Below are 20,532 nucleotides of genomic sequence, written 5' to 3' on the forward strand. Positions count from 1 at the left end.
AAAATTCGAGTGAATCAGGATTCAAATTACGCGACTATGTTAATAGATGAAGTTGTATCTTTGACCACTAGAGGGAAACATTCATCGGGGTTTAAATTCAGAGATGAGAACAGTTAAAACGCATCTTTATCTGTTGAAGACGGTTTATAATTCGATGATATTCCACTTGATTGTCCTTTTCCATCGGAAAATTGTTGTCGTACATCTGTTTTCTCTCAGCGTTAAGTCTCTCTGAAACATGCTGCTTTACTGAGAGCACGTTATTTCACCAGTTCTGGCTGTCTGTCCCTGCGTGCGTGGTATAATGTGTTATTATTATGCGCCATTATTTTGGACTGTGAGGCCATGAAGTGGCTCGAGCTGTGCTCTTTAATTCTCACTCGCTTCTCACCACAGATCAGAAGTGAATGTGTGTTTCACATGAAATAAGTCTCAACTAAATGGTGAAATATTTGGGCCTGACTTGAGGCACTATTGACATGTACCTATTTTCCCAGAGCGAATTTAGGTCAGTCATTAAGCAAGTTGGTGTTCGGGGGGCCTGAGTCACTGTGAGGCCTTCAGCAGCTGTTAATGTTAATTGGGGGGCCGTTTCTGCACTTGACCCCTTAAATGTGTAAACAAGATGGAGTTGTAAATGTGTAAACAAAGACCGGAGTTCTTGCTTTTGTTCTCTTAGAGGTTATTTGCATTCGTAAGGAGGCCTACAAATGCAGAATAAACCATCCTGAGTGACAGAGCGGTGAAGAGAGTGCAGGCATGGTGGAGATGATAGGACAGTTGGGGCCACTGCCATGATGTAAGTATAGAGAGAGAGACCCAGGTAAACATAGTTAGGAGGGAGGGATCGAGACACTGCATTAGTCATTCGGAGTAGAAATGACAAAACAATGTGGGGAAAATTTCCGACAGCGTTTGGGAGGCCAAGTGGTTCGGACAGGACAGACAGAAGAAGAATGTTTTGGAGGCAAAGGAGAACATGAAGAGGTCGTGTGTTATTAGTTTAGATTTGATGTTCTTTATTAGTGCCACAGCGGGGAAATTCAACGTGTCGCTGCCACCATTGACAACACACAAGACACTGACACACTGATGGACTGTTTGTTCCTCTTCCCTCTGGCAGGAGGCTACGGTTCATCCAGACCAGAACCTCCCGTCACAGGAACAGCTTCTTCCCCTCGGCCATCAGGCTGTTGAATTCGTGAACAGCCTTGTTGTTATTCTATTTATTCTATTTTATTTATTTATTTATTTATTCATTTATATGTTTATTGTCAGCACTTTATTCCAAAACACTTTCCTAGTTGGTTGGCTCCCCACTGACCATGGCAATAAATTTGATTCTGATTCTGATTCTGATTCTGACCAAAGACATTTAAGAGACACAACAAACAAAGTCGTCCACAAAGCATCAGCATAAAAAAAGTGAAGTCACAAGGTATCAAACAACACAAGACAAATAAATATAATATTTCCCATAATACATAAAGATATATCATGGCATAAATAAATAAGATATATGTAGTAATAAGTAAATACATAATACATAGACAATAATAAATTATGTTTAAAAATCGTACAAATGGATGGACAGTAAATAATCGCCATCAACCGTGGACAGTCAGGTTTTACTGTCGTGCAACCTGTCAGCACTGGGCAGAAAGGAAATCGGAAAAAAACCTAAATGAGCTATAAAACTCAATATCTTGTCCATTTAAACTACTTGTTATTCGACGCTGAAGCCACGGAGAGTTTGGTGGCTTGCGTTAATAATAGATCTACAAATGATATGCGAGGCTACGTTTCCTGTCCAGAAGCCAGCCACATGTTTGGCAGATTTAAACCCGTAACGCCTCGCCGTTCATTATCAAATCTACATATCATAGGGCCTGTCATTTTCACACGCTAAAGCGCACCGTATGATTGTCAGATCGGAGCTTGCGCAGACTGCGCAGACGCCGCGCGCTACTTCCTCAACAATCACAGTTAGCTTACGGCTGTGTTGGTAGTAGCATGTAGATGAGGCGGACCGCTGGAGGTGACTTTCGTGTGGCTCTGTAGACGAAAAGTGGGTGAAAGTTTCCCGGGCGACATGGACTACTGGGTAGGTGAAGCTTGACTGTATCACCGCAAAGTTAACGGCTGTGAAGGAAAGCTCCTGGAAGAGCTCTCCGGGGGCTCGGACTTGTTTGTCGGCGTGAGGCAACTGCTTGTTTTGCTCGCAAGATGCTCCAGCAACCACAGTCCTCGGCGACCTTTGATATAAAAGACGTATGTTATAGATTTATGGCTGCTTACGAAAGTCAGCACTTTGACCCCTGGCATGAGAAGTCATTCCGAATGTTGACCTGATGGGAGAAACAGCAGCTTCTGATCTTTATCTCACGCCTGTGATTTTTCACTCGTCAAGTTTAGAATACTTGAAGCGTCCATTCTTTATTGTAGCTTAAATTTAGAAATCCTGTTTTGAGGAAGTTCAGACAAAGCGTGGCTCAAGCCACAAGAGAGCTGCCCTGTTGCTTTGTCTCTGGATGTGAGTTATGGTGCTCATTGAAGGAGAGAGTTTTCCATGTTATTAAATCTAGTACAGTAGAGCCTCAAACGCATTGCTGTCATGTGACTTTAATATGGGTGAACTATTTGAATTGGACTCTTTGGACTCACTTTGCATGGTGTGAAACTGAAGAACTTTTATTTAACACAGCGTTGTTCTTTTTGCTAAGAGACAGTTTGCTTTGTAAATGCTTAGAGTGGGCTTTTGTCACGTATTAAATACATTTGTCTTAGACAATGGTTCCATCGCAAAGAATATTTTTCACTAAAAATGTGTGGATTGTCCAATTTTCTGTTGATCTTATGAACAGCGTTGACCGTTTCAAATTGATGTAAAGCCGAGCGGCCATCGAGGGGCTCCCAACTAGGAACGTACACAATGCATGGCCATGAGAACTGGTCTCTTGGACAACAAAAGGTGTTCCTACAGAATAGCCCAATGTTGTTTGAGGGGCAGCAGAGGAACAAAGGGTAAAACAATACTGGCTCAAGAGTCTTTGTGTGAACTTGGTGTTCGCTTTCCTGAGGCTGGAAATCGCCATTGAAAAGCGTGGGTGGACCCAGAAATGTGTCTGACTGCAGCAGGAAGAGCCTGTGTGGACATGTGAGTGCTCCAAAGTCTGATGTATTTTAATTGGCCATGGATAAAAAAGGGTTCAGAGTCAACGTGTGTTGTTTCGCTGCAGCTCCCCTCTGTGTCAAGTGTGTCCTAATCCCGTCAAACCTGTATCTCGGCAGGCAGGTGCACATGGGTGGAGCCAACTGACACACTTCTGACATAATAAATCTACATCCAGTGTAAAGTAATGCAACAAAACTGTGAATTCCGCTCTGTCAAGCTGTCATTTGCGAGGGTTTAACTTTTGAACCTTTGTCTTTTCTTCATCTGATTGTGGCTGAGGTGCCAAGTGACACATGTTATCAGACGTCCTGCCATTGTGTCATAAAGATAGCATAATCACCGTCTTGCTTATGAAACAGCCTCAAAATTCATTGTGCAAATCCTACAATACTTCACATCTGGACCTCTAGATGACGTCACTTCAGCTTTTACTGAAAGAATATCTACAATCTGGGTTGATCTGTGAGATTAGGAAACTCCCTCTTTGCCGAAGGGGCGGAGTCTAAAGCTAGTCGCCCAGTCAGCTCCCAACTTCTCCATCTGTCTCACCTGGAGGGCGAAGCTCCTGTAACCACTCAGAGTTTCAGCTACTCTGTAGGGCTAACAATGTCATCCGCGGTAGGTTTAAAAAAAAATAATTAGATGTACTGAAAGTGGTTATATGTGCCTCTACATAACCAGTGTTTCACTTGTGCTTTGATTCTCTTTGATCCAGAGTGCCTTGGAGACGTACAAGGAGATGCTGCTGCTGTACCTGGAGGAAGGCCGGCGGCAGGTGAACTCGCACTGCGCCGACCTGGAGCCGTGGCAGATCATCGGAGCCTCGGTCCTCACAACACTCGGAGTAGTCTGGGCCCACAGCTTCCTTTTCCAGCAAGAAAGTAATCTGTCACACACGATGCAACACGATAACATATCACTGTTTCACAGCTGCACCTTTGGTCCACTCTCTTTGTGAGATAAGAGGCTTCTTAATTCCGATTTAGATTCATTTGAACTACATTAGTTCTGTTAAACCATGCTGACTGATAAGGCCATGCAATCCAACCGTAATATGCAGACATCATGAATTTAAATCTAGACGGGTGAGTGGGGACTTTAAAGAAGCAGTTTGAGACAGTGACTTAGCCATATAATACTATGTGCATTTATTCAGTCCAGTAGGAGGTTGTATGGATTTGGTTTTGTCCCACCTGTTAATTAGATTTTCTGGGGTTTAAACATAATATCACCTTGACTCTCATGTCAAATTCTTTAGAATGCAAAAAATATTTTCTATCTATCTAATGTATTTTTATTATTTATTACACTGTTACTATGCATTGCTGCTTTGAAATAGTGCATTACTCGCCTGGTGTAAGTGGTCCAGCATGATCTTACTTGTAGACCTAAATTCTGACTATTTTTTTTTTTGACTGCATCTCAATATTTAACCTCATATGTCGTAACAAGCATCATGATTCATCACGCGAGTGTCTATCATCACTAGCGGATGATTAAGTTCATTTGGGGTCAGTTCAGTTGGCAAACATTTGTTTCACTCTCCGACACCGATCAGTGCTGCCACCCACCAGCAGTTATCTGAATGCTTCTCATAATGAACGATCCAACGTGGCGCAACCTAATGAGCAGCAGCCGTCTGGTCTCTCTGGTCATCTCCAAGTACAGCTGTAACTGAAAGCGATCACCAAGCTGTCTCTTCAAATTATATCTTTATTGCACCTTAAGAATGTGAATCATAAAGTGCATGTGAAAGTGCAACTGTATAACATTTAAGTTCTGCCTGACACTTGTGGTAAATATACACGGTCATGAGTGCAGAGCGGACGAGGATGTGGTTTTATGTCGTGCTTGGTGGCTTGTTTCGATTCCTGCATTCTTTAATCGTGTTTTCTTCACCTGCTCTGACCCTTTTATGTTGATGCTCACTGAACCTATCTACCTAAAAAGTCGAGAGGCTATATCTTTAAAAGCCATTTCTGCTGAGACTATCATCTTTGGCTTTAATCCCTCTCCCTGGTCAAGTAAAACCCTTTCATGGTTTTCCCAAACCTCAGTGCACGTGTGGACTGGGCTTAGAGACAAAGCTTTGTGAGCCATCCTTCCTCTCTGTGACTGTGCCAGCACGATCAGCTGCTTCTAATGTCTGCGGTCAATTGCGTGCCAGCATTTCACCACAGCTGACGTCTTTCTTCCATCTGGACTCACAGGCCTCAAGTCCAGAGTGAAGAAGAAATGTTTCCGACTCATCCGCAAAATACCCTTCGTCGGCGGGGCGGTAGGTGTCTGTTCCCTCTCACCCCTATCATCTGATGCTCCTCTTTATGAGTCATGCTGACATGACTGCAGGGTGAAGAAACACAGCAGGACCTTTGGCACACATCATGTCAAACACTTGTGATCAGTTAAGGAGCTTGTATTTTTTCATGTCACTGTCGCACAGATTTGATCAGAATGTAACAGGAATTGAGCTGAATGTAACTAAGAAGGAGGCTCTGTTGGTGTGTTGTGTGGTCTGTTGCTCAGTTGCCTGCCTGGGGAGATGATCCGAGCGAGCCCAACTGGGAGAAGCTCTCCGGAGCTGACCCCAGAACCTATTTTATTTGTCTTGGGAACACACAGGTGTTGAGCTGGAATCAGTGTGAGAGAGAGAGAGTAGTTCCATAACTTTGACAAGGCGAATTATAACGGAAAGATTGTGGGTATCCAAAAGATTCGTCTTCTCTTTCAGAGGTTAGATTTGTCACCAGTGAGAGGCTCTGTAACACTTTCTTGTCAGCATGTTTACCTGCACAGTGTAGTGTTACAGGAAACTAGGTGGAAGCCCAGGGATCGAAAACATGCTTGGATCAATTTATTCTTTGCTTCTCATGCAGTGTTCCCTCAAAATGTATTCAATCCCACTTTGTTGAGAAGCTCTTTCTCCTCTCATGACAGATTCAGAGTCAGCTGAACAAGGCGTTGGATGACATGTCTACCAGCCTGTGCACCCTGAAGGCTGGGATGAGCTACGCCACAAAGCTGCCCTCAAAAGGCCTCACACAGGACCAAGTGCTGGACAAAATCCGAGAGTACCAGACTCTGAGTGAGTAAGCTCCACCGCAGGAGGAATCAGCCGTTCAGTGCCCGGCTCTTTGTGTGACTCACGAGCGGGTTTTAAGATCTGACATGTCGCTGCAGATGAGGTGCGCTGGGAGAAAGGCTGCGTTTCAGGTGCAGTCTACTGGGGCGATGAGACGCTGACTAAACTTCTGGTGAAGGTGTGTTCAGTGTTTTCTTTCAGGACGGTACAAAAACTCACAAAAAGTGTTGTTGTTATCCAGCAAAGAGTTTGCTCATCCACCCTGATGTTTGAGTTTGTGTGCACAGATTACATTTAAATGTGGTCAAATCGAAATGCCATAAAAAATCTGAGACATTGTGGTCAATTGGATATGAAACTGGTGAGATAAAGCTAAAAATTATGGGTGGTACTCGAAAAAATATAAAATATAATATACACATTTTAATATAATAATTATAATTATTATTATAATAAATTTTATGTTAAAAATGTTCCCTGATTAATTGGCGTCACTTCTGCTTAATCTTCACTTGAATTGGAACTTGAAACACTGCAGTCTCTGAGAGCTGTTGACTTGTGTTTTTTACGTGATCTGGTCTGTGGTATTAGTAAGTTTGAAGTCTGTCCTCAGCAGGAAGTAAGTAGGTCGCTCCTCTGACACGAGGGGACTTGAAATTCTAGTTCGACATTCATTCATTCATTCTTGAAACACAACTGTAAATGTTTACTGTCAAGTTAGTTCATCTCGCTCTCCTTAAAGTCTGAAGGAGAAAACACGGCAAAGGAAGAAGTCTGGAAGGAAGGAAGTGTGAGGTTTTGGTGTGAGCAGAAGATGATGTTTCATGGTGTAACCGCGCAGAACACACAAGTCTGATCATGAGATTAGTGTGATTGATCTGGGAGTTGAGTCTGAGTCACGTCTGACTTGAGTGGGCACGCAGAGTCATTGCGGAAAGCTTCAAAAGAAAGCAAAAAAACAGCTTTCAACTGAAGTTGAATTTCAATTTTACAATGTCTGAGGTTTTTCTCAAACCTGCAAGTGTTTATTGAGTCACTGTGATGCCATCAGTTGGAAATGTATAATGAAGTTCCTTTCATGGAATCAACCGCAAAACTTGTCGGTTGTTGGTGTTTATGGCTGACCTTTGTTGGTCTCTAGGTGTATGGGGATTTTGCATGGAGCAACCCCCTCCACCCAGACATCTTCCCCGGCGTGAGGAAGATGGAGGCCGAGGTGGTGAGGATGGCCTGCACTCTTTTCCGCGGGGGCCCCAACTCCTGCGGCACAGTGAGTCCCGACATCATTGCCTGTCAGTGTTCCAGTACATGATCCTGAAAGCTGTGCTCTCCGCGGTTCAGGTCACCTCTGGGGGGACCGAGAGTATCCTGATGGCCTGCAAGGCGTACCGGGACATGGCGTACGAGCGAGGTGTCAAATACCCAGAAATGTAAGACGAGCTCCCTCAGACCTTTAATATTTCAGCTAATGTGCACGGGAATATCAAACTGTCCTCACGCGGAGCTAGTACTACATGTTCTGCTGGTTCTCTTGTTTATCTGTCAACTGCTCAGTTGTGCCATTGGAACTGTTCCCCAAGTCTTAATTCAGAAATAATATTGCTCAGTCAATAGAAAACCCCTTCGCTCTGGTAGATAATTCGTACTTCTTCAGATGAAGGAGGACATGAAGCGTTTCATTTGGATAGTTTTTGAGGCAATGGTTTGCTGTATAGAACCTTTTTGATCTCGGAGCCCACCTTGATTTCATTTGTGATCTATAACCAGATTTAGCCTACTTACACGTAAACAAAGCAAAACCTTGTGAAATGACAGGAAACCATCTGATCATCGCAAAGATATTTATTAGTCATCGTCATGAAATTTACTACAGAAAAAAGGAAAAAATGTCCTTGAAAATTGGAAAAACTGAATAAAATACTGAATAAAATCAACATAATAAAACCAAGTCTAATTATCAAAATAAAAATAATATATTTCATTTAAACTCCAAAGGAGATATTAGTGAAGTGTAAATAAAAGTATCGATAAGTACCATTTCAAAATTGCTTCAACAGTTGCTTTCATAATCATTTTTTACTGTTTTTTTTTACGGTGTCGTCACTTTTCATGAACTTCTCCATAGTTGTTAACTATCACAGATTTACAGCTGTCAAGTCATTTCAGTGACACACTACTGCCACCATACGTGGCTTGTGCTTTACAACTCAGCATCTCATGGCCCAAAGGTGTAAAAGAAAAAAAACTTTTAGGGGCTTTTAGAAGGCGCTGGCCCGACCCAATGATTAAGAATCACTGGTATAGAACATTTGTGGCGCAGCAGGGAGGTCACTGGTCTCCTTGTCAGGACTCAACAGAATATTTTAAGTTTGACATCTCACCCGTGTCTTCTGTCATGTCAGACTGGCACCAGTGAGCGTACATGCCGCCTTCGACAAGGCAGCACACTACTTTGGAATGAAGCTTGTCCACATCCCACTGGACAAGAAGACCATGAAAGTAGACGTGAAGGTGAGACTGGAGTTTTCCTTGATGGCTGATGCACGGTACTCACGCTGGGCCTCTGCTTGTCTACAAGGCTATGAAGAGAGCCATCAGCCGGAACACGGCCATGCTGGTGTGCTCGGCGCCACAGTTCCCACACGGCATCATGGATCCAATTGAGGAAGTAGGCAAGGTGAGAAGGGAATTTATTCTTTGCTCAGTTTGGAAAGAGGAAGTTCTTCTGTGACACTTTCACCTGTGTGTTTCAGCTGGCAGTGCGCTACAACCTCCCGCTGCATGTGGACGCCTGCCTGGGCGGGTTTCTCATCGTCTTCATGGCCAAGTGTGGTTACAAACTCGCACCGTTTGACTTCAGCGTGAAAGGTGTGACCAGCATCTCCGCAGACACACACAAGGTGAGGACTGAACGTCACACCCAATCCAAGACTGCTGCATGACTAGGCAAATAATTCTAGCAGTGGAGTGGAAACTAAAGCCTCTATTGGTCGTGGCTAATGCAGTACAAATAGAATCTCAGATTTTAAGGCTTCCAGTACAACACAAGAGATTTTAACCAGTTAAGACTCATGAATCACTGTCTATCGAGAGCCTTGGGATACACTGATTCAGCTGTGACCAAGAACCAGGTCAGACTTCAGACACCAGACCCAACACATTCCCGCTCCGAATGCATCACATATCAACCAATTTCAAATGGACCTTAGCACGTCCTAACCCCAGCCCCTGCTTTTGGAACGTCACATGGGAGGGGGAACATCGGTCTCCTTTGAAACACCGTCAACATTGAAAATAGTTACTTTATAATGGTGACAATATTCACACTCCATCAGGTTTTTTAAATGTCCTGCATTTTTTTCTATAAAAGTAGTCACCATGAGTTTGATGCGTTTTTTAAAAAATTCAGTGTTCCATATGCTTGCTACTGCACACATGTGACACCACTTCACACAGGTTGCTTTTCAGTCAGGAGTGACTCTGAGACCTTGGTTAAATGTCAGGCCTTTATTTTTCTATTTGATAGGTGCACTGCTTATCCGTTGTGTGTTGTGGTCTCATGATCCTTCTTGTTGAAGTTAAACCGAACCCACGGAAAGAAGCCCTGTGAGATCTGTGACCTGTGGGGGCAGCAGTGAGATGGCAAGAAAAACCTACCAAGCACAAATGCCACATTACCATAATGACACTGAATTTGTGGGCTGTGATGGAACAATTGACAACAGTTTTGATTTATACTCACAAGAAGACTCTGTATTGTATATAGTTTTCTGTGCCGGACAATCGGGGGGGAAAGGACATTTATAGCTTTATTTATATATGATAAGACGTTGATCTAAGGGCAGAAGTTGTAGACCTATCAATGTTCTCCTCCATTGTTTCGTGACTCAATTAAGTAAAACTCATGTTTTGTCAGTTTTAGTTTTCTTAAAAGTATTAAAATCAAATTGAATTCTCATCCTTGACTCACCTCGTTTCACCCCTAGTCTTTATCTATACTTAGTTAATTTGAGTCTAATCTGAACTTTAAGAATCTGAGATTTTGGTAATGCAATGTTTACTTGTATAATGAGCGTGCTCGGGCTCTAACCTTCTTCCTGCCTTGCATCAGGATCAAGTCACGAGCCAGGTGGCAGTGTTTTATTACCTTGACTATTTATTATTAATAACTGGGAGCAGAAGTGTCTCTTGGCAGTGGTGGGAGAAAGATCTCGTCTTTGTTTGTAATGATAACATTTATGTTTATTTTAGGATTGCGCTTTGCGGTTTATCTCACGTGTGAAAGTTCCCACATCCACAGATAACATAAAGAAAGATATGAAACACACAGGCACACAAAAAGGTCAAGACCAAGTCATTAGTAGCGAATGGATGTCAGAGAAGAGGTGGTGATGAGATGAAGAGGAGAGTGCAGGAAGGGTGGAGACCACACTGACGTTAGAGTAGCAGCAAGACAGGATCAGTCTTCGTGTCCAAGCTGATGTACTCATAGTTTAGTCCACTTGATGCAAGTGGCTGTCAGTTTGAACACCAACAAGTGACCATTGTGTATCCCTCCAGTACGGCTACGCTCCAAAAGGTTCCTCCGTGATCCTCTACAGTGACAAAAAGTACCGTCACCACCAGTACTTCGTGGCTCCGGACTGGCAGGGTGGGATCTACGCCTCCCCCTCTATAGCTGGATCCAGGCCCGGGGGAATCATCGCAGCCTGCTGGGCCACCATGATGCACATGGGAGAGAATGGCTACATCGACGCCACCAGGAAGATCATCAGTGCCGCACGCAAGATCAAAACCGAGTGAGCCACCCGGGTCTGCGTAACGCCGTCCTCACGAACCGGCATGGATTTGATGCATTATTTTCTCTGCAGGGTTCGGAAGATCAATGGTGTGTTCGTCTTCGGGAATCCTGAAGTGTCTGTCGTGGCCATCGGATCCGACGTCTTTGACATTTTCCGGCTGTCAAACGGGTTGACGGCGAAGGGCTGGAACCTGAACACGCTGCAGTACCCCTCCAGGTAGAGGAGAGTCCCACCAGCTCAAATGTTTTCAAGCAGCAGGACTAACATGGCCTCTCCTGTCAGCATCCACATTTGCTGCACCGTCCTGCACACGCAGCCGGGCGTGGTGGAGCAGTTTGTCAGAGATGTCAGGGAGGAAGTGGGCCTCATCATGAAGAACCCCAAAGAGAAAACCACAGGAATGGTGAGGCAACGTCCTGAATTCAGGCTCACACAGGCAGCGACTACAGCTCACAGAAGTAGAAAACAATGAGACATGAGTGAAAGGAAAAGTGTTTAAAGCCAATTAACTCATTAATATGTCTCTTTTCAGCTGTTAATTTGATGCTGAAGTGTTTTCCACCATCATTTACTTCCTCCTACCATTCCTCAGGTCTTGTTTTTGCAATTCATCATGAGCCGAGAGGTTGACATTTTGATTCACATCCAAATGTCTGTTTGTGTTGGAGCTCATTGGCTCTGTCAAGTGATGCGCTGGGACGTGTTGTTTGTCTGCTTGTGTGTACACAAGAGACAGTGATGTTGTGTTCTGGAGGTGGGAATTCTGCCCGGCAGCCGTCTGCGGTGTCGCTGCTAAATACTTCATGATGTTTAGCAGACAAACTGTCCTGGTTCTGGTGTTAAAAATGAAATCTGGGTCGTTTTCAGAATGACAAGTTGGCCAGAAAGAAGGACACATATTTAGTATTATCGTTGTTGCTGCTGTTAATAGAAATAATAATGATCTGGACAGGTTTCAGTTGACATGGTCTCCATGTTGTATTTCATGTCATCAGCTCAAACACTTTCACTGAAAACATATTTTTTAAATTCTTTTTGTTTGTCTTACAACAGCTTGTTTCTTTAGTAATGTAGTTTTTTATTTATAGTTTTTCCTACTTTTACAGGGGCTTAAAATGACAGGTTTTAGTTCATTGCTTTCATGGACGATTTGTATTAGTTTTTAGTTACTTACTAGTTAGTTAAAATAACTATGATTATGCCTCAAACCCAGGGTCTGGGGGCCAAATCCAGCCTCTCGTAATTTTATACGGCCCGAAGAGCATTAAATATGTACTTGACTCAATACAAAATGTAATATTAATTTAAGAGCTCTAAAAACTATCATATCCGATGCTTGTTTATATCGTGAGCCACAGAGATCACAGTGTTCAAGCTTCGCCATGTGACGGGCTGTTTACTATGGAGACGGGGAGGAAGGGACTTGGATGGAAAAGCTGATGTGTGTTTGTGCTTCAAGAAGGAGCCAGAGGATCTCTTGGGTCATGAGTCTGCATATTGACTCAAAAAAAAATTAGACTGAAACTGCAGTCTTTTTAGAGTCTTGTAAGCTGTTCAGTAAATATGGATTTCACCCGTGACTCACTGTGCAAAACACATTCATACATGACTAAAGATAATTCTAATTATTTTATTACCTACCTAATACTCCTCTAACTACTGCATATTTATTTGCTTGACTTTTTTTAAAAGGGGTTTTTTGTAATTGTTTACTGCTCAATAAATGTAATTAAAATAGCTTGTTCTTACTCTATAGTTTTTTTTTTTTGGCTGTAGTTCAGTTGGTTAACTGATGTGTTGTCTTGTTTTTGTTTTGTTTTTTTTTAACCTAAAATTCAACAGATGCAGTGAAATGTTTTGTAATTTTCCTGCCGCAGGGCGCCATCTACGGCATGGCCCAGTCCATCCCAGACAGGTCCATGGTGACGGAGATCTCCAGGGGCTTTCTGGACTGTCTCTACAGCACTGAGGTGCCCAAGACCAACAGCAACCACATGAACGGTAATGGCAAAGCCCACTGAGGCCAAGACCGGGCCTCGCCGCACGCAGGGAAAACTTCCTCCAGCTTCCATCGTTGCCTTATCCTGCATTCTCAAAGATTTTAGAAGCACAAACTAATTTAATGGACTAAAAGAGTCTGATTTATTAATCTTGTTTTTGTGCTTGGGGAGTTCATTTCAATATCACAACTGACTGTACTGACTGCATGTAGACGCCTGAACATTTCAGCTCCCTGCCAGCGCAGTGTTGCAATCTCTGATGATTCAGCAAGAAAACCAGACCACTGAGAACGTCAGAGCTGCTCTGCTGACCTCTAGCTTCAGCCCTCGTGTACTGCTTCAGGCTCAGGTCTGACAAAAGCACTGCAACCAGAGACTGGAACCTGGTTAGTCTCTGAGTCACTTGAAACTACAAATGTATGATGGTTGGGAGTTTTGCAGCACTTGACGGCGATTATTTCAGTTGCTCTGTGTCATGGCACGGATCCCGTTCATTCTCATCACCGCAAAGAGGAAAATTCTACTGAGGATTAAAAGCATCCGTTCACGTTCCACACAGCCAATTCTTGTGTTCAACACCGAATAGCTTTTATAATCGTGTCCTGATTTAATCTACCTCAACACAATCATTCAACAGTTTTTTTTTAACTTCATCTTGGATGTTCCGTCTCAGCCAAGGGCGTTTAACCACACGCAAGTGTTCTTACACATCGACTGTAATTTTTATAAGAGTATCTGGATGCATCCGCCGGACTCATCCCGGCGTACCAAAAGTCTCTTTCCTCGCCTCCCCTGCTTGTTGAAGTTTCTCCTCGTGACATTTGTTTGTGCAATATGTGACTAATTCCCCTGTTGATACATAATTGATATTAATATTTGACAATTTTCCGATGAATGTGTGACCACTGTGGATCAATCACTTGTGTTTTTAAAGGAGGTTCTGAGATGAATGTATTTGTGGAACTTTGGATTAGGTTGTATTGAAAGTTTACCAGCGTTCAGTCAGTGCCTGGTTTACAGACGCATCAAGAATACTTGTATATTTTAAATAAAATTGACCATGAAACCCCTTGTCCAACATTATTTGCAGCATATGTTAGTGGATCAGCAAGATTCGTGAACTGCTCAGATGTTTGCATAATTCAGCCCTTTACGCTCTCAGGAAGTCGGGGAATGCTACTTCTTCTACAATTGTAAGTGATTTAAAATGAAGTTTTCTGACTAAAGATTTCCACTGCAGTTGGACACCCGATGTTCACCGGTGTTTCCAACAAAGTTCATTCAGTCTGATTCACTTTCCTCAACCAGAAGTGATTAATTTGCACACTTTAATAACAAAACACAGGCAGCAATAGACTTTAGAACGAAGAGAGACTCAGACTGTTTGGTACAAGGCGCCCTCTATCGGAGGAGCTCACTGGAATGATGACAGTGTGTTGGTCACATGAGCGAGGCCTGGTCAATGAAGGTGGCCATGGTGATGTCGCGCTGGGAGAGACCCCCACAGTCGTGTGTGCTGAGAGTGATCTGCACCTGAGCGGAAGACGAAAGAACAAAGTTCATGTTTACTGATCATACGTCAACTTGGACTTCAGCGTGTTGATCTGAATGGATTAACTACAGGAGAAAAAAAGACTGAGACACAGATAAGTCACATAGATACTTCCTTTCATGGGGGACATTTTTCATTGCACAGTGTGATGTCATAACCTAGGTTGAGCTGATGGATGGTACAGTACAGATTTGACTATATTTAAACATTCTGAAACCAGAAATTTTAATTGTGATATAACCAAGATTATTTCATTATAAATGTCAAATTCATTTGATTTTTTTTTTTTTTTGGAATTCCACTCTGAACAGCAAGGTCCTTTGTCCTGGTTTTCCCTGGAAGCTACTTTTGTTGGCAGAGAGATTCTGTAGTGTTGAAAATCACTGTTTTATAATAAAACATGTGTCTTTTAACAAGTTAATTACAAAAAAAAAATCATTTAATAACTTAACAGTTTTCTCTCCAGACAACAGGGAACCTTTGTCAGTGCAGGAGTTCCTGGTCCACTGATCACACTGATGCACAAGACACGTGGCAGCTAGGATGAGAACAACAACAATAAACATGGAGGAATCCCTGAACAAATTTTGCATTTGTTCAGGGATGTTTTTCGCTACACAGTGACCAGGGTTTCCTCTACTCTAAATGTATTTGAAATTCTTATAGAATTAAAATTCTTATACCAATATTTTCAAGACGTGAAAAGAGCTTTAGTTTAAATAAGGTGATATAAAAACTTGACTATAGCCACCATCATGATTTATTGAGCTGTTGTCAAACTGATACAAAATAAACAATATTTTGTTGTGTAAACATATGTATGGCTCCATCATTTGATTCAGTAATATACCAAATTCATTCAAATTGTTGAAAAATGTGGCTTCTTGTGGCAAATATTCTTATACCATTAAACTGCGATTAATTGAGATTCATTATAATATATAAACACAAATTCTCTCATTAACTAGATAATTTTTTAATCGAATCCCACCCCTAATAAAACCACATTTTTAAACCTTCAACTCCTTGGAATCCATCGTCTCTCAAGATTGAATCAAACAGGTCTCTTTCTTACAGAGCAACTGCCGACTTAAATCCACTTTTCTTTTTGAGCTTTTGATTTTCACTATGGACAAACTCCATGATAAATTTAAACTAGAGATCACATACGCTGCTTTGAAATGTAGTCGAGCAGAGGCCATACTTGTTCAGTCCACAGCAGATATTACCTTGTTATAAACATTGAACCACTCTGGGTGGTGATCCATCTTCTCAGCTTGTAACGCCACTCTGGACATGAAGCCAAAAGCCTGAGGGAAGACGATCAGACAGTCTTTCATACGAGTGGCATATTGACTGGTGCTTTTCGGGATGTGCCACCTGATTGAAGTCTTTAAAGATGAACTCTTTGTAAATGGCGTCACGGCCGACCACTTCGATCCACTGAGCGTTCTGCAGCAGCGGCAGAAGGTGGGCTCTCTCCTCCTCAGTCAGACTCTGGATCTTCCCGGCCTGCGGAGGCACAGAACACATGGGTCAGCGCTGAGGTCAGAGAGCGGGGGGCAGCCTCACCCACACAAACTCTGATTGGCTGCCGAAAATCCCATCTGGCAGCAGTGAAAAGCAACATTCCGCTGTTTCAGAACGAGCTGGTTCAAAGGTGTGTGTGGAGTGGAGGTGGGCGGGGCCTGTGGGTCTCTGGCCTGGACACATGACGTTGTGTCACATGAATTAACGCACTCATTTCCATTTGGAATTCTGACTGAAAGCTGCACGTTTCACAACACTGACATTTAAAGGTCCTGCGGATGACAAACAGGATGTCACTCCGCATCACATGATGACCTCAGTCGGTATCATAGCAACGGTGTAATCGGCTGATATCTGATGAGCGCATCTAAACACACACACACCGTTCATCCAACACGCCTGGAAGGCGGAGGCCGTCAAACACGCGGCAATGACAATTTATATTCTAAAACAAAGTCATTTAGTTTTGAATACACACAGTGTGTGTTGTTAAATCGGATCCCTACGTGTGTGGTGACGCCCCGTTTAGGAACACAAAACGTCAACAGGTGTCACGTGAGGGGGGGGCTGAAGAAAAGTTCAGTGCTCACCATATTTGAGGTTTGTCTTCAAGCGCGGATGAGATCCTCCTCTCTCTGACTCCCACAGACGCGCGAGTCAGCTGCGGGTTCAGGGGGGCAGCTGGAGTGAAGCAGTTGTGCACACACGAGCAGCAGGGTAGGGCCTCACTGAGTAGCCTCCCACGGCGCCTGAGCAAAAATCCCCACCGCTGGCGATCACGGAGCAAAAAATACCGAGGTATTATGTCACGTTTAAACATCAACTTGGACGAATTGTGAAACTGAACGCAGAGCCCATTTAAATTCGGTGATTCTGCAATCTGCAGAAAACAAAAGTCTAACTTTTATTTTTCATTTTAAGAAAAAAATATCTACAATGTATAAAGAAAACTCACTTTGTCGGTGAAGCTCGAGCACTACGGCCCACAAGGTTCATGGGAAATGTAGTATACGACCGTCATGTGGCGCGGACCTTAGAAATGAGATTGATAAAATGATGGGGCGGGGGGTAATGATATCCCTTCAGCACACTTAATCATAGTAGATTGATCTTTTGATTTAATTTAAACCTGTGTGTGTCATTTTTTTCTCCCTCAGGAGCATGCAACTGGCGATTACCAGCAAGCGCCTGCTGAAAACATTCTAAATTCCGACTCCCGATGGGAACTGTAACGCACCATAAGTACGATGGTCGTAGCGACGGTGTCTGTGAGAAGACTAAAGATGCAGATAAATCAGATTGTTGACTTTCCCCCGACATTTTGGGTGATCATTCTTCTGTCTCACATGTTTAATATTGTTAGAATATTTAAATACTTCATGTAAGAGATGTTTTAGTTTAGTTATTTATCGTGAAAGGAGCCTTTTTGCATCAAATGCAGTCAAGTCAACTACTTGTTGACAGAAGGCTCGTAAGCGCTAAATATGAAAACTGCTATGATGCTAGCTGCTGATTTGTTTCAACCTTGTCAAGTTGTTTTCCGCGTTGTTTAAAAATGATTTCATTTCAATTATTGAGGGGCGTTTGTGGTCATACTATGCTAAAGAAAAGGGAAGCAAAGGTGACGATAACAACGTCTTAAATCTCCATTTATGTTGAAGTTGCACTTTATTATATCCTGCTAGTTTCCACTCAGGAGCTCTTGGCCTCAAATAAATATGGTTTACAGGTGAAGTTTCAAGGTAAGTGATCATATGAGCACAACCTTTCTGTTGTCTGAAAGCATCCTTGATCATTTGAGAGGAAGATTCCTGACTGTTGATTTACACTGGCCCCTCCTCAGACATGTCCACGGATGCAGACGCTGAAAGCAGATCTACTGCTTGGCAGAGTTCATGTCAAAGGTTAATGAGGGAGTCCTGAGAGACTGCCCTGGTGAACTCATCTGTCACAGCCAGCGCTCAGGGAAATGAAGTGGTTAATGAAATGAAAAGAGGAGGGGAAGGGACGTGTGATTGTTGTTTAACAGTCAGTGGGTTTGTGCCACTGAGTGTGGACCACTGGATGAGCCAAAAAAGCAAAATAAGTTGAGGGAAAGTGTTGCTGCTTATCCTCTGCAGATCAAAACCTTTATGGTCTTCATCATCTTTTGCTTCATTGACATCTTATCATTATCTGTAATCGTATAAAAGGATTCACCAGGGTTCACAACGTTTACATGCAGAATGCCCTTTGACCACGTTTTATACTGCTGTTGTAAAGATGAGGGGGGGGAAGTGGCTGTTTTCAACATGGAGGTTACCAGATGGCAACAAACAACTCTCACTCTTTTGAGTCTCATAAGCGTTAGCTGTGGACGACACTTTGAACCTGGTGAGTCAAATATGTTTGTTAGTATAATCAGGAAAAGTCTTGACCAAAGCATGATTTTTGTTTTTGTAAAAGTCTGTGATGGTCACAAATATTATAAATGCTATCTCCCATGACACATTTCATCCCTCCACTCAAAATGTATGTCTTGAATGCATAGTTCTTCCATGTCCTAGGTGCAGGTGCAGCGCTAAAGGTCGACCAGGCTCTGATCATTTTTAATAACCAGCTGCCCAAAGATGTTGAGGTCTTCTTCACCTCCGACTATTGCTACAAGGTGAAAATTGAGCCACATCCAAACATCCATAAGTTGTTAATAATTGCATTTACCAAACATTTAATTAATAGATTAATAATAATCTATGAATTAATAGATTACTTTTAATAGATACATGTAATAAAACAACATGTATTTGTCAACAAATGAATGGCTGAATTGTCAAATCTTTCTTTTTTTCTTTGAACATATTTATTTGAGTGTGTATAAGCTCCTCACACTTTGAAATCCTCCTCTCTTACACTCTCATTCCAGTGTGTGTACCAGTCGCTATTGAGTGTGAAAAGCAACAACAATGGATCTCAAGTGATCAGCACCAAGTTTCTCTTGTCGATGCGAGTGGGTTTAACCAAAGGCAATGCAACTATCTGCAGGTAATGACTTTTATATTGGTGATGTTTCACCTCTGCTGGAATTAAACTGCACCTGCATGTACATCAATCCTGTTGTCTCTGGAGATAATACAGTGTGGAGGGGGTCATGTGACCGTTGCTTTGTCGTCTCTTAGATTATTTACAGGGCGGTCGGAGTGATCCTGACCTGCTTTCTGAGCCTGACGGATGCCCTCTGTGAAACTACCTCGCCCCTATATTGATCCGGAGCCTTTTGGGGGTTAATAAGACCTGACATTCCCATATTGATGAAATGTGCTCATTAAAGCTGCGGAAACATCCCAGAGGATTCTAACAAACGTAGACAGCTGTTGTCTCTAAACATTTAGGACAGAGAGTTAACATATCCAGCCCCGCTCTCACCTGTAAAGATTCCACAGTAGAAACACAAGCCTCTGGTTTTTATGGGGGTCTGTACTTGGGCTTCCTTGATCAATGCCAAGCTCTCTAACCAGACTATTGATTTCCTTTCCCTTTTGAAAAAACACTCTCAGTGATAGCATTGTATGTCATCCCGCCGGGGGATCAATATGAACATGTAATGCATGTTTTTGGGCTGTGAACGTGTAATGGCCAGCATGCATTTCACAACTTGAGCTCTAGGTGGCTCCCTTGAGCTGCTGAACGACAATGCCGCGCCGATTAAATTAAACAATGAATTGGTGATCAATTTAGGGTGTAAAAAACAGTGAAATATTATTGTTATATTGTTCTGCTGGTGCAGGTGGAGTCAAACATATGAAGAAGGTGGACATTACTCCGTCAGGATCCAGATGTCTGCCAGCAACAACAGCTGTGTTCACACTGTCCAAAAGACCCCCAACAACATTTACCTGCGTGAGTGCACTTTGAATTGTCCCTTTGACAGTCAAGCCCCAAAGTAGGCGTGACAGTAAAAGTACCTTTTGATCCACTCCCTGTTTAATTGAGTCAGCAAAGAGCAGCATCACTTGGCTCGTCCACCGCGCGCTAATTCTCATCCATCTCTTGGGACATGACACGTATTGATCAGAGAAGACGTGCTTTCTTCAAAAAGGATAAAAGAAAAGCTTTTCTGTTTGTTTTGATGCTCGGCCCCCGAGCATTGTGGGTAATACATTAGGGAGTGAGGAAGGATTAGGGCGTAATGGGATTTTGAAAGCGTCTCTCTCCATAATGTACACCCTACTTAACAATATTGCAGATTATGTTGTAGATCAGACTTTTAAGGTCGAGTAGCCATTATCTGAGCAGATATACGGTCAGTGTGACGGCACCCCTCACTGTATGATGAGCTTCCATTAGCTGCCCAAGCTGGTGATTACACAAACCCCCCACCCCCCACAGGACTGGCTCAGCTTAAGTAATGGTCT

At 42.8% G+C, this 20,532-nt stretch overlaps 3 protein-coding genes across 7 annotated transcripts in view; 2 read left to right on the top strand and 1 right to left on the bottom strand.

Annotated features, from left to right (window-relative positions):
- Positions 1 to 1,968: 1,968 nt before the first annotated feature.
- On the top strand, positions 1,969 to 14,128 carry sgpl1 (sphingosine-1-phosphate lyase 1). 2 transcript variants are annotated; one of them, XM_053874212.1, is made up of 14 exons: positions 1,969 to 2,104; positions 3,891 to 4,056; positions 5,386 to 5,453; positions 6,113 to 6,260; positions 6,356 to 6,435; positions 7,399 to 7,527; positions 7,599 to 7,687; positions 8,660 to 8,768; positions 8,836 to 8,934; positions 9,011 to 9,157; positions 10,818 to 11,056; positions 11,129 to 11,275; positions 11,342 to 11,462; positions 12,937 to 14,128. In XM_053874212.1, exons 1-14 carry the CDS (start codon positions 2,093 to 2,095, stop codon positions 13,078 to 13,080), a joined length of 1,698 nt encoding a protein of 565 aa, XP_053730187.1. In that variant the 5' UTR covers positions 1,969 to 2,092; the 3' UTR covers positions 13,081 to 14,128. The 2 variants fall into 2 exon arrangements, with proteins under 2 accessions (XP_053730187.1, XP_053730188.1); XM_053874213.1 differs by lacking the exon at positions 1,969 to 2,104 and adding an exon at positions 3,706 to 3,793.
- Positions 14,129 to 14,373: 245 nt separating this feature from the next.
- On the bottom strand, positions 14,374 to 16,891 carry pcbd1 (pterin-4 alpha-carbinolamine dehydratase/dimerization cofactor of hepatocyte nuclear factor 1 alpha). Its single transcript, XM_053874215.1, has 4 exons — positions 16,732 to 16,891; positions 15,992 to 16,123; positions 15,841 to 15,921; positions 14,374 to 14,592 (listed from the first exon to the last, which is right to left on the bottom strand). The coding sequence occupies exons 1-4, from the start codon at positions 16,732 to 16,734 to the stop codon at positions 14,500 to 14,502; spliced, it is 309 nt and encodes a 102-aa protein (XP_053730190.1). The 5' UTR covers positions 16,735 to 16,891; the 3' UTR covers positions 14,374 to 14,499.
- Positions 16,892 to 17,316: 425 nt separating this feature from the next.
- The window catches only part of si:dkey-192p21.6 (uncharacterized protein LOC565246 homolog), a 30,565-nt gene continuing 27,349 nt past the window's right edge, over positions 17,317 to 20,532 (top strand). For 3 of the 4 annotated variants that reach the window (XM_053874219.1, XM_053874221.1, XM_053874220.1), the window contains exons 1-4: positions 17,317 to 18,514; positions 18,688 to 18,788; positions 19,044 to 19,162; positions 19,905 to 20,017. In XM_053874219.1, coding sequence (XP_053730194.1) covers positions 18,367 to 18,514; positions 18,688 to 18,788; positions 19,044 to 19,162; positions 19,905 to 20,017 — 481 coding nt within the window. In that variant the 5' untranslated portion in view covers positions 17,317 to 18,366. The remainder of the gene's footprint in view (positions 18,515 to 18,687; positions 18,789 to 19,043; positions 19,163 to 19,904; positions 20,018 to 20,532) is intronic. The other variant, XM_053874218.1, reaches the window with a different exon arrangement.

Source organism: Synchiropus splendidus, chromosome 9 (assembly GCF_027744825.2).
Source record: "Synchiropus splendidus isolate RoL2022-P1 chromosome 9, RoL_Sspl_1.0, whole genome shotgun sequence".
Classification (NCBI taxonomy): Eukaryota; Metazoa; Chordata; class Actinopteri; order Syngnathiformes; family Callionymidae; genus Synchiropus; species Synchiropus splendidus.